Source organism: Scomber scombrus, chromosome 13 (assembly GCF_963691925.1).
Source record: "Scomber scombrus chromosome 13, fScoSco1.1, whole genome shotgun sequence".
In the NCBI taxonomy this organism is placed as follows: Eukaryota; Metazoa; Chordata; class Actinopteri; order Scombriformes; family Scombridae; genus Scomber; species Scomber scombrus.
Genome location: NC_084982.1, coordinates 22,674,482 through 22,690,971, shown reverse-complemented (window position 1 = coordinate 22,690,971; position 16,490 = coordinate 22,674,482). Strand labels below are relative to the sequence as shown.

General features: G+C 38.0%; 1 protein-coding gene across 1 annotated transcript in view; it reads left to right on the top strand.

Annotated features, from left to right (window-relative positions):
• The first annotated feature begins 11,490 nt into the window (after nt 1-11,490).
• The window catches only part of LOC133992636 (polycystin-1-like protein 2), a 43,517-nt gene continuing 38,517 nt past the window's right edge, over nt 11,491-16,490 (top strand). The window contains exons 1-5 of the mRNA XM_062431321.1: nt 11,491-11,776; nt 12,348-12,506; nt 12,607-12,792; nt 13,993-14,103; nt 15,298-15,445. Of these exons, the coding sequence (XP_062287305.1) occupies nt 11,491-11,776; nt 12,348-12,506; nt 12,607-12,792; nt 13,993-14,103; nt 15,298-15,445 (890 nt within the window). The remainder of the gene's footprint in view (nt 11,777-12,347; nt 12,507-12,606; nt 12,793-13,992; nt 14,104-15,297; nt 15,446-16,490) is intronic.

Genomic DNA, 16,490 nt, shown 5'->3' with positions numbered 1-16,490 from the left:
CCATTTTGTCCCATCACTTATACGTGTCATTTGCGATATATAATACACCATTAACAGATGTATAATTTAGGAAAATTATACATCTCGACACTCTCTTGGTATCTTCAAACTGAAAATAAATGGGCAAATGAAGGCACCATGATTATGTTAATCACTAATCACTTCTAATTTAAAATAGCCTAAACCTTAATCAAATGCCCACTTCAATTTTTGAATGACAGTAAATCATTTAAATTATACCTGTAAAAAAAACTTAAACTAGCTTTTGGGTCATCATAATTAATTACTAAAGCTGTATGATCCAACATTTGAATATTTAAATGACCTTTGAGAAACTAAATTACACACACATGCTTATACACTCACTCTCACATGAATTACAGATACTAAAAATAATGTCAGGATCAGATCCTGATGCTCATCTGTATTTGATATACGATGTCTGTAGTGCTGTCTGAATATGCCTGTAATGTCTCTGTAGATCAGGTTGGTCTCGGCTTTTGAGTAACAAGGTGGAATGTGAAATGAGTAGGCATTATGTCGATAAGTTCACAACAATGCTATATCTTTCAGCGTGTATCACTTGTTTGAAGCTTGCAATTGGTCTATTCCTGTATGACACCAGTCACCCTGATAGCTCACCTTGCAACAAAAGGTTTTATTGTGTGGATACTCACTCCTTCAGGTATGGAGGCAGAAAGGTGAAAATGGTGATGAAGAATGAAAACTCCACTCCAAGGGACTCGTTCTCCAAGGGGGGCTTCTGCTGAAGGCAGTACCTGCACTGTTAAGACCAGATTTATCTATAATCACACCAGGATGCATTTAGATGAGGGGGTGAGACGCAGAATCAAATGGGAACTTAGAAAGTTCTCTCTCCTTTGTTTAATTCTGAATTCAACCAGTATTAATTATATTAATACTGATACAATACCACACGGTTAATTTATTGCTGACAATAATGATACCACTACTAAAACTAAAACAAAAAGATAATATTAGACCCAATCTCAACTTTGAGCATTCCACAAGTTAAATGTCAAGAGGCTCAAATAATAACAATACAAAGTACAGCTGGTTGCCCACTAATTGGAAGATGGGCAATTCGATCCACAGCTCCTCCAGTTTGCATGTCGATGTGTCCTTGAGCATTATACTGAACCCGAAATTGCTCCTGAGGCTTCGCTGTGTGTGTGTTTGTGTTTGTGTGTGTGTGCGTGTGTGTGTGAGAGATCCTGATGAGCAGGTTGGCACCTTGCACAGCAGCCTCTGATGTCAGTAAATTAATGTGTGTGTGAATGTTGACATGTATTGTAAAGTGCTTTGAATGTTTGGAGGACTAGAAAATTGCAATATTAATGAAGTCCATCTACCATAAAGGAGACAGGGGAGAAGGTCTCAGAGACAATATTATTTGTTTATATTTCAGCTGTAGGATTATTTAAAAAATGCTCAGCATAGGAGCAAATATGTTTTGGCCAGTGTATCCTATCAAAATCTCTCTCAGCAGCCAAGGAGGAAATGGCTGCATGTGATGACTCATTCCCTCTTTCAAAAGGTAATTGTTTATGAGTTCTGATAAAATGATTTCCAATATCTGACGCAATATTTTGGTTACTTATGTCTGACAAAGAATTAGGTCGATATGTCGAAATTCTGTTTTCACTTTGCTCTTTCCAAGTTTCTCAACTGAGCTGAACAGGATCACAAATCTTTGCCAGCATCACCTTTGCTGTTTGTCAATTATGCCACTTTCCCCATCTAGATCAAGACTCAGGACAGGAATTTGCTCATTAAAATCTGCTGCTTCTTCTGACCATCAATGCAATTTATTTTAATAAAGGCATTTAAGTGACATCATCACTATCAGCTTATATAGGTAACGTATGTAGAAAATGAGCTCAAGGGACATTGAACAAAGTAAGAACTAGACAAATTCAGATGTGCAGTTTCACGGAGGGTTCAACCACAAAAAATGAAACCGTTTTGAAACCGCAGGACATCATAACTCTATCTTAATATAGCACAGTGAGGAAGATGGGGCAATCACAGTAACACACTTCACACTTTATCATGTTTTGCATTTCCAATATTGAGTAATTTACACCTGGCAGTGTTACTGAGAAAGTGATATATGTGTTTGGAAACACTCAGATACCTCACTGAGATAGATGAGGATGGAACACAGAAGCAAATTCACTACTGTAGCAAGGTCAGTCTTCATCTCCTTCTTCTAAACCACTGAGGGACACAACAACAACAACAAAACCAAAACAACATTACAGAAATACCAAGAAGAACAGCTAACATGCTCACACTGGGAATGTTAGCATGCTGATCTAAGCAGCTATAATGTTTACCAGTGTTTACATGCGTTGCTAATTAGAACACAACACTAAGTACAGCTGAGGCTGATGGGAATGTCCCAAGTTCACAACTATAATAATAATATTAGGTTTTATTTATAGCGCCTTTCACAGACCCAATGATGCTTTACGTACAGGAACAAAACAAAGCAAAACAAACAAAACAAAAAAACCAAGCATAGGAGGAAGAGTAATGTTTTTAAGCTGAAAGTGGTGTTAGATGAAAAATTAGAGGAGTATCAAAGTTATAAGGCCATCAATTCATCCTGAAAAGGACATTCATGTTTTTACCAAATTGCTCATCCAATAATTGATGAGATATTTTACTTAAAACTACATATGACATCTTTATAATGGTAGTAGAGGAAAAATCAGGGAATTACTAAAGTCAGTAGATCCCCTTTCACACATAGCTGCCAGTTAATTACTGGAAAACCTTGAGGTGGGAAACTTGTGGTACAGATTCTCTTGAATATCTTCAACTTCATGTTTTCACCTTCAACTCCTTGAGGAAGTAGTTGTATGTACGTACTTGAAAAAGATTCAGCCAACTTGTAGTGAATAGGCTGTCCTTTCAATCAATCTCTAAAACGTCCCGAAGACACATTGATTGAATAAAGGCAGTTATTATGGTTTTTTTTCCACATTTCAGGAGTAGTTCATGCTTTCTTTCTCTGTAAAGCTTTCAGCATTGAGGGTGTGATAGCTCTGCTCCAAGAGATCCGTTTTTACTGCTGGTCAATCTCTGAAACTAGGACCTAGTCTAACAAGCTGGTTTAGTAACTGCTGTGGTTTCACACCACTTTATAAAGAAAAAAAAATCAATTCCCACGCACATTTATTATCTCTGCATCGATTTATTAAAAATGAGCTCCAGTCACAAGGACTTTCTCAAGACATATCAATCACAAAGGGGCAAATGTGCTGAAATACAGCCCATAACTGCATGATAGCCCACAGGTGGGTTGGAGGTGTGCCCATGATCACATACAACAGCTTATTCATGTAAGACTCCTTCAACTTTCAGAACATACAATATCTATAGTTGAAAGCAAAGATGCAAATGCACAATGGGTGGGTGTTATTTATTTATTGTATATTTGTATATGGAAGAATCTAAAGTTATAGGACCCCATTAGGCTTTTGTATATTGTAGACTTGGGCTATGTCTTATATACCACTAACCGGAAAATGTGTTGATATTTTTAGTAATATCAAAGGGTTTTCAATCGGTATGATTATAGATATTGTATGTTTTGACGTTAGTTGAAGGAATCTTGAATTAATAAGCTGTTGTATGTGATCATGGACACACCTCCTACACAGCTGTGGGCTATTATGCAGTTATTGGATATATTTATGTGCTGTGTCCTTTTTTTATTGATATGTCTTGAGAAACGTTCCTGTGAACAAAATGTTAAATCTTTTTAATAAGTCAATGCGGAGGTAATACGTGTGTGTAGGAATTGATTTATCTTTCTGTGGAATTGATTCCTTGCACCACAAAAGAGACAAAGCAAGTGGTGTGTGTGTGTGTGTGTGTGTGTGTGTGTGTGTGTGTGTGTGTGTGTGTGTGTTGCCTTCTATTCACACCACTCTCTACCATCAGTGACTTATATCTGAGGCTGCACATCAAGACAAATGTTATACATTGAATGTTCTGCTAGGTTTTTTTTTTGTCTTTTTTATCACATAGGACACGGTACCTTTTTTCTGTTATGGAAACCTGCATGTGCTGTGTTCTTTAACTACCCACAATGCAGCTTCTTAATCACCTCACCCCTCATTATGTCCTTTCTCTTCCCCTGCCTCCATTTTAATCTGGACTGTAATTCTTCTTTGTGGTTTCCTTTCAAAGGAAGTGACACAGGCTCTGAGAGATGGTTAATTTTGAGAAATTATTTCGCTGCACTGAACATAATTTCAAAATCCTTCCATCTGAATAGAGCCGTTGACGCAATCAGCAGTAGTATACAAGTACTACTCATATTCATAGTACTTACTTAGCAAATATCAATTGTGAATTCCTTTTTAAATGAGCAAACATGATTTTAGTAGTAGTCTACTTAAGTCCATTTAGGATACAACAATTATATGATATTATATTTTATCATAGTTGCCCGAGGATTGCACCATGGTAATGTGATTATCTTCAAGTTTTAGTGCTCTTCATTATTTATAGGAGAGAAAAGGGGAGGTAAAAATAGAGAAGTTAAGGACAGAGAAGACAGACAGAAGTGAGAATTAAAGGTAAGAGGGATTATATTGATATCTCTTCAATAAACAAGACTTTGGATTTAAAAAAAAAAAAAGACTATTCAGCTCTTGTTGAGAAAATAGTTTCCACATAAAAAAAACCAACAAAATACTCTGACCGCCACCTCATTTAGCCAAATCACAGCTTATATCAACTCAGCCTCCATTTCATATCCTCCCTTATGAATAGCTCCAATTTGAATGCTGTCTTCTTTAAATGTCTCTTTTTTAAGGATTAATCATACTCTATTCAAATGAGCTCCACTAGTGAATAATGTATCTAAAATGAAGTTACTAGGACTGCCCTGGGTGAAAAACATGTATGCAACATTAGCTCCACAATAAGACACAGACAATGTATGATTATGTTCTTGTGTAGTCAGTGTCTATATTTCCGGCTCCTATTCAATCTTGACCCCGCTGTTTTTCCACTCCTCACTCCTCTCATTATGTCTGTGTTCTCTTCTTACTTTACTTTCTCGCTTCTTTGTGACCTGTCAAGCCTGTGTCCTCTTGGTCAGTGTTGCCTTACATAATCAAGAAGCTGAAAGCAAAAGGCATTTTTTGTCCATTCTCAATGTACGGAAGCTGTAATTTCCTTCATGCACTTTACTCAGGATCCACTAGAGGCCAGTGTTTAATGTTTGTGGCTGACAAATGGAAGAAAGCATCTCTTTTTAAGCGTGGCATGTGGTCAGTTTAAATGGAAATAATATTTTACCTATATACTTACTTACTATATACTCACTATTGGATCTTTTCTATTTCTTTCTTATGGAAAAAAAATAATGTCCAACAAAGATGAGTTGACTCATGATGTGAAGATCACACTGATGTGTCGGGACATTTATAGCAAAAAGCCTTCGGTGAAGTTCTTGTGTTTTTTAATATGAGCGTTTCTGTTTACATTCTGTGGTTTTTGTTGCTTGGCATATGAGGTAAAACTAAGAATATGAAATATGAGTATCATGGCATGGCATTTCAGCTTTTTAGCCAGCTATATGGAACATACTTGTTTTTATGCAGTGCAGAGGGCAGGGTTGTGTGTCATATCTGGCAGAGTAAAGGGAAAGCTGACTGGAATTACCTTCCTGTCTGGCTTCTTACTGTATGTCTACTCTCACAGTGTTGCATTTGCATTTCCCACTGGCCAACCCCAGGTCCATCTGAATGAACTAAATGGACTAATTGTTTTCTAGTCTGTACTGTCTGTGTCAAGGAGTGTAATAAAAGAAATCTAGTTTACCTATCATCAGCTGTGGAGCCACCAGTTAACCAGAGACAGTCAGGGACAGGAATGCTGTTAGAATTGCTGACATTTTATATACTTTGCAATTATTTAGAAGTTTATATGGATTACCAATATTAAAACATGGCAAATGTTTGATTACTTTGGCTTTCAGCATTCATGAAACAAGTGTTTAGCTTGTTATTCATCCATCCATCCATCCCCATTGTATTCCCAGGGATAATTTAATTTCTGAAATTAAATGTCAACACTAAACTGAGCACACCACAGTTTTCTGACAGCAATTAAAGGAGCGCTGCTCACTTGGCTAACTTGGCTGAATTGCATAAGTAACCGAGATCACAATTATTAAAATTTTTATTTGTTGAATTCATTCTGTATACTTTTAATTTAAAAATATAGAATTAACTACTAATAGTGTAAAAACAAGGGTTCACCCTAGTGTGAGCAATCCAAGTTATATCAGTTTACTCTGGCACGCTTTACTGAATTTTAATCACCACCATGAGCTAAAAAAACATATCAAATACCAACATGATGAGCAATTACAGCATTTGCAGAATCAGGAAGAAGGAAATCTTACAAATTGGACAAACTGAACCTAGAAGAAGGTTCACTGAGTTACACTACGTGGACACATTTGCTTATTAAAAACAGAACTCCGGTCAGTCCAATTTTGTATAGACATCCATGATGAGCAAATTTGCAGAATCAGATGGAATAAATCTTTGCAAATAAGATAAGGTTTAGTAAATTGTGGGTAAATTTGTAACACACAGAACTCCCTGAAATCTGGAGCATGTGCAGATGAAAAAAAACTATGCTCTATTTTTTCTGCTTAACAAAGTCAAACTCAGGTATATCAATGAACTCATTCCTTCAACACACTGAAAATGCTGAAGCCATACTGCCCAGGTATCTTATCTTACAGGGTTGGGCCTTAGTATTCTCTGTAAAGAGCCAATTGCTGAGAAAGACCAGCCTGTTTTCATTCTCTGGTAACAAAAGCCATCCTCTATTGTTGTCCTAAAGAGGGTAAAAAGCCTTTCACAATGTGTTGTGGCTGCAGATGCACTTTGCTGCTGTACCCTATTGCCTAGGCTGATGTACATGCATTATTTTAACTCGCAGTCACATCACACTTGATCACTACAAACAGTGCTGCTGGTACAGGGCTTCAGTCACGCATCAAAAATGAAAAGCCATTAAGCATAGTGAAACGCATATTATTGTAATAACAAAGATAGACACATACTCAACCAATTTTACCTTTTTACCAGAGTGCACACAGTTAGAAATTCAGACAGAGATGGACAGAGAAAGAGGCTGATGGGGGATAAGAAACTGGCTAATAAATAAGCAAAAACAACACAGTCACAGAACACAGAAACAACCATCAGACCCCACAGATTGAACAAATAAACACAGTTTATAACCATTTTTACAAGCAATGGTTCTATTTGGGGACTTTTTGGGTGTCAGAACAGTGATTCAACTTACTGTAGGGAGCTCCCGTAGAATTCAGCATTATTAGTTATTAATTTGGTCTTGTCTCAATGACTATCGTCCAATCGCTCTCACCCCTATTGTGATGAAGTGTTTTGAGAGGCTGGTTATGGCGAGCATTGAAAAGTCTGTCAATATAACAACTGACTCCCACAAGTACGCCTACAGGCCAAACCGCTCTGCAGCCGACGCCATCGCTGCTGTCACACACACATCACTCACACACCTGGAGAAAAAGAACTCCTATGTGAGGCTGCTGTTCTTAGATTTCACCTCTGCCTTCAACACCATCATACCGCAGACACTGGTGAATAAACTGTCAACACTTGGACTAGCCCCATCACTCTGTAACTGGGTTTTGGACTTCCTGCCAAATAGACCCCAGTCTGTAAGGATTAATAACACCATATCCTCCACCATCATCCTCAACACTGGCTCCCCCCAGGGCTGCGTCCTAAGCCCACTGCTCCACACCCTGCTCACTCATGAATGCAGAGCCCACTGTGACAGTAACCTCATAGTGAAGTTTGCAGATGATACAGCTGTGGTGGGGCTTATCACCAACGGAGATGAGTCAGCATACAGGCAGGAGGTGGATGGACTGGGACTGTGGTGCAGGGAGAACAACCTGACTCTCAATAACAACAAAACAAAGGAGATGATAGTTGATTTCCGGAAGACCAGCACTGCCCCTCCTCCTCCTCCTCTTCACATCAACGGCACAGCTGTGGAGGTGGTCCCCAGCATTAAGTACCTTGGTGAACACCTCTCCAACACCCTCACCTGGCGTGAAAACACTATGAGCCTTGTCAAAAAGGCTCATCACCGCCTGTATTTTCTGAGGAAGCTGAAGGGGGCGGGGCTGAACCCAAACATCCTCAGCTCCTTTTACAGGTGTGTGGTGGAGAGTGTGCTGACCTCCTGCATCACAGTCTGGTACTGCAGCTGCACCGAAGCAGAGAAGAAGGCACTGCAGAGGGTGGTAAAGTCTGCACAAAAGACCACCGGATGCAACTTTCCACCCCTCTCGAACATCTACATCAGCCGATGCACTGACAGAGCTACCTCCATCGTGCGAGACCCCACCCACCCTGCACATGGACTGTTTTGCCCCCTCCCCTCAGGCAGGAGGCTGCGCAGCATCCGGTCGAGAACCACCAGAATGTAAAACAGCTTCTTCCCGGATGCTGTCAGGCTGCTAAATACCTCAACAATGCCATGCCCTTGATTGCTGCATGGTTTAACTGTCCATTCCCTTATGGCCCTTTATGTACACTTTATGACGTTGCACTTGATGCACTTGTTTAGTTTTTAGTGATTCTTTTATATTTATTATTTATATTGTTTTTTAGTTAACATATCTATTATATATTTAAATTTAGCACCTGGACCCTGAGCACTAGGTTTCGTTTTTTTCCCATGTTCCTTGTTGAAAGAATGACAATAAAATGAGTCTGAGTCTGAGTCTGAGTATTACTCTTTTTCAGAATTATTTAATTTTAGTGTGTATAAAACACTTTGCAACTCTTGAAAGTTAATATGTAACTATGTTACACTACATAAGTTAACTATGTCACTCTTATTACTCTTCTTGTTATTATTGTACTTCTGCAGTTAATGGTACGATTAAACTGGTGCACTGTGGCTTTTAGTGCACTTAATGATGAAATTGCATGATGTCATGGAATTGCGTATAAAAAGCACACTGTAATTTTGTTGATATGTTTTAATCTGTTGTGTGATCTGTTTTGTTTTTTCTGTATTCCTGCTGCACACTAAGTGCCCTTTTGGGACATAAAATAAAATGAATCTGAATCTGAATCTGAATCTGAATCTGAATCTGAATCTGAATCTGAATCTGAATCTGATATAATGACATTTTGCGTCATTAAATGCTGCATGCATTTTAAGATTTTTGCATTTAATGCCAATGTCATTTAACGCTATTGGTTAGGTTTAGGCACAAAACCACCTGGTTAGGGTTTGGGTTACAGTAAAAAAAAAAAAAAAAAAAAGTCTGGTTAAATGGCAGTAAAATGCCTGATGTGACAGGAAAAAATGTCCCAACACAATGGTAAAAATGTCTGGTTTAACGACAGTGGATTGCCCAACATGACAGTACCTGGCACCTGAATTTATAACCTAGATGGTGTGAAATGACATACAGAAATTGCTTTGTCATAAAACGCGAAATGACTTAAGAAATTGGCATGTCATTTATATGCCATTTGGTGGGACCAGGCCAGGACAAACAATTGAAGGTGTTTAAAAGACATATTCCACTTTTTTCTTGTCAGACGCAGCGTGCCAGGAAAACCCTTGTGTATGCATTGCAGAGAGCAGATGCGTTTATGCACTTGGCAGCAGTTACTATGTACAGTACGCAGGGTACAATTTGTTATAGAGTTTTGTGGTGTGTTTAATGTCTAAAAGCTACAGTGCAGTACACAGTTTATTTAGTAAAGTACAATGTTATTATGCAGAAGTAGTTGAACATACCCTGATTAAATCTCATTAGATACTTTTATGTGGGAAAATTATATAGTAAAATGCTAGATATCAGAGTTGGGGAGAGAGGCTGATGTTTTGTCATCGTGGGACTACCTACAGCAACAAAAAGACTAAAAAACAACAAATCAGAGAACATGAATACACATTTTGCTTCAAATCTTTATTGGTATTTCATATGTTATACATGATTAACATTCATAAATTAATCAACTCATTAATATGGTAAGGATTCTCATTAAGGGTATTCTGTGTCAGAACTATTTATTTTCTCTTACAATGAAGGAAGAAAGGTTCATTGGGGAGTGCTTAGAGATAACAGAAACAAATCTGTACACACAACACCTTTTAAGTTAATATGGTGAACAAACACACATCCAGTAGACAGAGAGCAACATTAGCATTCATTTGGAGTCCATTTTCAAGTCTGTGCCTAAAATAGCAGTCCGGTGCCCATATGAACACTACAAGAGGTTTTCCTAGCTGTAATCATTCCTTCTGTTCATACTGGCTTTTCAAAATATCCCCCTTCAAATGCGTTTTCTGTAGATGTAAGGTAATTTATGTGCATTTGAAATGTAGGTTGTACCTGTGGTTAAGGCATAAAGGATCACTTACTCATCCATGCTTTTTCTCACAGAAGAGTGGCCTTAGTTTCTCAGAAGTAGGATCCTTTTTTTTGTTATTGATTGATAGAAGGTCCAGAATAAAATGTACTTTTGGATGCATTATAAGAACTGGAAACCAGACTCTAAAATGTCCCCTATTCACTTGAATGAAAGCCAAATGCATAAGCTAGCTAGCTTATGGGATTGTGTCTATGTTGTATGACTGCACTGCACACTGGCACCTGTCCATGAATTCACATTTAGGCCATAGACTTTATATTGAGATGACCTCACACACATAAGAAATGCTTTCCTTGGCACTGGAAAAGTTTTACAAATATAAAAAAAACATTATACAAACAGTAATAAAATATCTTTTGTGCAGTTCTAGGTGTCCTGCCAACATGCTTTTTCTCTTTCAGTGGTGGACTAAATTGAAAATGCTTTTTGGACCACAGGGTATTTTTTTGTTGACGCAAGTGGCCACTAGCACCAATTGGAAGCAAGGCTGAGGAGTTATCTATTAAACACACCCATTGACTTAACATTCAAACCAGTTGCTCACATTTTTTTACCAAAAAAAAAAAAGATTAACATTCAGTCTATTTACAAAATATAGACTTTTGAACTTTTTTCATGAAATGTTATAAATTATTGGTAAACCCTAACCTTAAGCTATCTGGCCCCACCCACCTGGTTTTGCTTTTGTTGTAGCTCCATTTGTGCACACAATAGAAAGCATTGGTTTTTGAGGCAGACAGGCTGCTAGGTAAACAATGGTCCATGGCGTCCAGAAAAAGGTGTGTGAGTGAGGCTCCTGTCAGACCCATTTAAAAGCAGCCTGTCACTGGGATGTGTGCATGAGAACATTAGATCAAAGGGTGAAGTGGTATTACTTTTTCCACTACACTCAAAATAGAGTGATGTGAGTCTAACTATGATTTTTGAAGTTAAAAGAGAGAGGATGTGCCAAACCATTCTGCACCTGCTGATCTCGATGGCACTCAGCTGTCTGTCTTGGGCTGAAGATAAGACAGAGGTTACTGTCTCCTGTCCAGGATACCAGACGGCCTTTAAAAGCTCCTGCTATGAGTTTGTGGATCTCGAGCACTCTTTTTTTAGTGCTCAGGCTTGGTGCGAGCAAAAAGGTGGACACCTTGCATTTATTCCAGATGAAGACACTCAGTATTTCTTTCAGAGACACTTGGACCCAGAGAAGGACATATGGCTTGGGGTAGCACCTTCTGCCTCGCCAAAACTGCCATTTTCTCCAACTGACAAAGGTAAGAAGGCAGAAATGTTCAAGCATATACCTGATCGTTTCTATCCACAACTGAAGCAATAAATATATTATAGATATACTTCTTTTTCTCCAAGTGACTTACTTCTTATACTAGTGAGTACTTTTGGCTCCATACTGAATGCTGCATTGGCTTAAAATAAAGTACAGTGACATGTTTACTGGATAATGCAAGATGTCATCCAGTGTAACTGTGTGGATTATGGATGTTTTTATTGTGTTGGGATAACAATAGAGGTCACTGCAAGGATAACATAAGCAACATCAACCCTTTTCTACACAGGCAAGCCTAGTTAGAATGATACATTATAGGTTTGGGTCTTCATTGATAATTTACTGCCCCAAGTAACTTCAATTAAAAACGTGTTAACATTGTATAATAATAATTGTTACTTGTACCCAAATAAAAAGAATCACCATACAGGTAATGTTGGGAAAAGAAAACAAAAAAAACAACATTTTTATAACCACAAAGGTCAATGTACTTACTGTCACATTGGCTTAAATGTTATACTGAATATTTTATGCTCAGCAGTGGTTTGCTCCATCCTCAGGTCCTCTCTCTTGGTTGGATGGTTCACATATCATCTACTCAAATTGGATTAGCAGCCCACAGCCAGGAGCAGCTTGTGGACACATACTGAAAAATTCAGGCCTCAGATGGAAAGCCACAAGAAACTGCAACCAAAATCTACACTTCATCTGTCAGTTTGGTATGTTTTTCTGATTCAAACTCTGAAAAAAAACCCATCATACTGAATCACTGTTTGGTTAATCATCATTTTGTATTGCTTTTGTAATCTTGTGCTGTAGAGTCTGGGAGATCCATTGTGTGTGAAGGTCGTAACACTACTTTGCAGTGTGGTTCTGGTCAAGTGTTAATGATAGATGGTGGCTTCTATGGTCGCAAGAACATTTACTACTGTCAATCCAAACCCTCTGCAATAACAACATCCACACATCAGTGTGGCTGGGTGGATGTTGCGGATTCATTAAAAGGTAAAACACGGTCAAAAAATGTTCTGTGTGCAATAAAAACATCAATTATTTCCTTAGTGTTTAGCTGTTATTCTCTATGAAATTTGATGTATGTATGAATATCATGCTATTACCTAATCCAGCAAGAGTTAACTGATCTGAACTGTACAACAAGCACTCTTAGCTTCACAATGGGCTCTGAATGAATTGCCATACCTAACAGGGAAACAAAAAGAATAGGAAAATAAACCCTCATGTCTCATGAAAAGGTTCTGTATGAATTGTAATGAAATTCAATCCACTTTTGAAGGAAGTGACTACTAGATATCACAAAGCATATATTGTGTCACTACAGGCGATTATTTGGAAAGAATGATGATGACATAATGATGGCTTAAGTGTTCAATATAGTCAATATTGACTCATACATTTAAGTGGTGGCAAAAGCATATTATATCATTTATACTTCCTTACTCAATTATCATGATCAGTGTCATGGGGCAATGCAGTCTTTGGGTAAGATGAGCACAACCTGACAGGTCAACAGTCTATCAAAAGCTAACACACACAAAGGCAGACAAAGGAATAATTTAGAATTTTAAATTTATCTGAACTGCATGTCCCTGAGCAGTGAAAGGAAACCCATTCAGTTGACATCCAGAGTGGGCTGCTGCCTAAGACTAATGTTGAATTTAAGAATCTCACATTGTGAAATCCTAATGCCACCCATTTAAATCACATAATGTAGTAACACATCTTAACATTCATAACAGAGGAATCAGATGAATAACTTTCATAAGTATTTTGTATAATGGTGAAGATGACAGGTGATTATGGCTCAGGTGGCCAGGAAGGTTGCTGAGTAGTTGTGAAGTTGCTTATGTACCCGGTTCCTCCTGTTTACATCAAAGCATTCTTGATTAAGATGGTACATACATAAACACTCAAGGGGCCTATGTGAGTGTGTGACTGTGAAGTGTTTTGCTCCATGCATGTTAGAAGCATTACACAAGTGTCCTCCTTTTATGATGAATATTGATGAATTCATGTGTGATTATTTGTAGGATTGTTCATTGAGAAACATGTTGTTTAAGACTTCCTCTCTGTAGCTTCTGAATATAAATGTGTAATTTGGCCTAATTTTTTTTTTTTTTTTAAATCATATTATTTATAAAACTGTCAATGTCTATATAATTGAATTATCTTCTCTGTGTTACTCAGCTCACTGCCACAGCCGTCAGGTATGCCACATTGAAAAATTTGTGGATTCTTTTGGTGAACCCTGTCCTCAGCTGGGGAGCTACCTGTCTGTGGACTACCACTGCAGAGATGGTCCGTCACAGTAATCATTTATAAAGTTCTATTGTGAATGTTTCAAACAGTACTCACACATTTTTTTTCTAACATACATCGCTTCAATCGAGGACAAGCAGCACTGAGAGCGCTGAGATAAAGAACCGCTGATTGTACTAAATGCCAGCACCAAAAATCACCCGTGGCTTTATAGAGATGCACAAAAAAAATGCCAACCTCTCTTTCAAAACACAAAGTTCTTTTTTTGTGTATTATCCCCATTATGATCTCAATAGCTAATTTAAATTATTCAAATTTGTGTCTTATGTATTTGAAAAAGGATATTGAAGCTTCCAGTTTGCAGCCTGTGTATTTGATTAACACAAATTGCTCAGTAGTTGCCTTCTTGTCTTCCTCCTATTTTTATGCTGACAATGGTTCAAATGAATATGAATATGCTAAAGGAGTGGCCTGTAAAGACGGACTCACAGGCCACTCTGCTGTTTCTCTGTGGTTTGACTTACAGCCAGCAACTTACTCGTTTTTCTTCACCATATCCCCTTTAAGACAATGCCATTTCTAGACACATTTTCCAGGGAAAAAGCTTTAAAAAACACACTATAGGATACTTGACCAGCACTGAATGGGTAAAAGTAAGTGACAAAGGGGGGTGGGGGGGACAGCAGCTGTGGCTCAGGAGGTAGAGCAGGTCAATCCACTTATTGATAAAACCCCAAAATGCTCCCAATGGCTTTGCCAGCAGTATGTGACTGGTTAGTTCCTACTGATGAGCAGGTCTGCACCCTGCATCACAGCTCCTGCCATCAGCATTTAAATGTGTGTGTCAATGGGTAAATGTGTCATGTAGTATAAAAGCACTTTAAGTAGTTGGAAGCCTAGAAAGGTGCTATATAAGTGCAGTCCATTTACCATTTATTACAAGCAGGTGAACATGGGGGAGCTAATAAAAAAGGGCCAGACATTTTACTCCGGTGTTAGTGGAGAAAATGAATATTGGACATTGATGGACAGAAACGCAACTCTAAATGAATGCTCATGTCGCTCTGTGTATTCTTGCTTGGTTTCTTGTGTTGCTTTGTTGCTGGCATGTGAAAACATTCCTGTGCCTTTCTGCTGTCTACTGCGATGATGAAGATCAATGTTTGTCTATGTGTTAGAGACCTGGTTGCTTACAGGCACTTTGCTACATCTCTGATCATTTCCTCCCTTCAGGGCTCACACTGTCAGTGAGCACAGTGGCTGCTGTTTTCAGTGATGTCACCATCGGTGTGAAGTGGCTTTTACATTTGCCCAGAGGAAACATTAGCTGTACACTGAGTGCTGGGGACAGCCATGTTATTTATCTACAAGGTTCAGATGGGTGAGTAAAGCGTTACCTCATACCTCAATACAGAAACAGACACAGGCAGCTGCAGGCGCTCTTGTAGTGCATACAGGTCCGGATCTTTGTAGATATGGGCGGATAATTAAATTTACACCAACACTGATACATTTATGCAACACTGATGCGGAAATCATGACTTGGTTTTCATAGACAAACAGACTGTCCATGACTGAATTAAAAAATTTAAAGAAGCACTCAACTGATTATACACATTAATCAATCAGTCAAACAAGTGTCATTTGTAAACCATTCAAAGTCCCAGTGTAATTCAAAGTGCCTAACAGATGACTGACAAGCCGATAATAAGGCAGTACAAATAACAGGATGACAGATCAGTTGAGTCATCACAAGGACTAATACTCAGCCTATAAACAGAAATGAAATATCTTAAAATATAACAGTGACATTGCAGATTATGTAAAAAAAATAATACTTAAAACTAAACTTAAACTAACATTTTCAAGTAAGTCACTTTAGGAATATTATAGGAATATTAAGGACCTAAAATGTGAAATGTGAAAACTGAATTAGTGATCAAATTTCCCAACTGCATACTGCCTTTATTTTTTAAGCAGTTCTACTGAATAATAACTTTTCTCCTGTTGCCTTGATTAAATGATGAGGCATAATCATAAGCACAGGCAGTACATCATGCTTGGAGAGGCAACTAAATTAAGTGGTCAACCTTCTTTTTTTGGTGTTGTTTTTCTGAAGAGACTCTTTTGGCCTGAACTGGCACAGTGTTGTTGGTTTTTTTAATGATTGGTTGGTGCAGTGGCACAAAAAATAAGTAATTAAAACCTGTTTGGTGAAGCCATTTACATGGTTGCATTAATACAAGCTTTTTCAGTTTTAATTATACTGTATCTCATGTTGGTAATTGTCACATCATTTTGCAATAACAGTATTTACACTGTCATGAATAAAGCATAAAGCATTTAAAAAAAAAAAAAAAAGTCTGAAAGCAGGTCCTGACGCACAGCAATAGTGAGCTCCTGTAAGCTGACATCTACCGCATCAT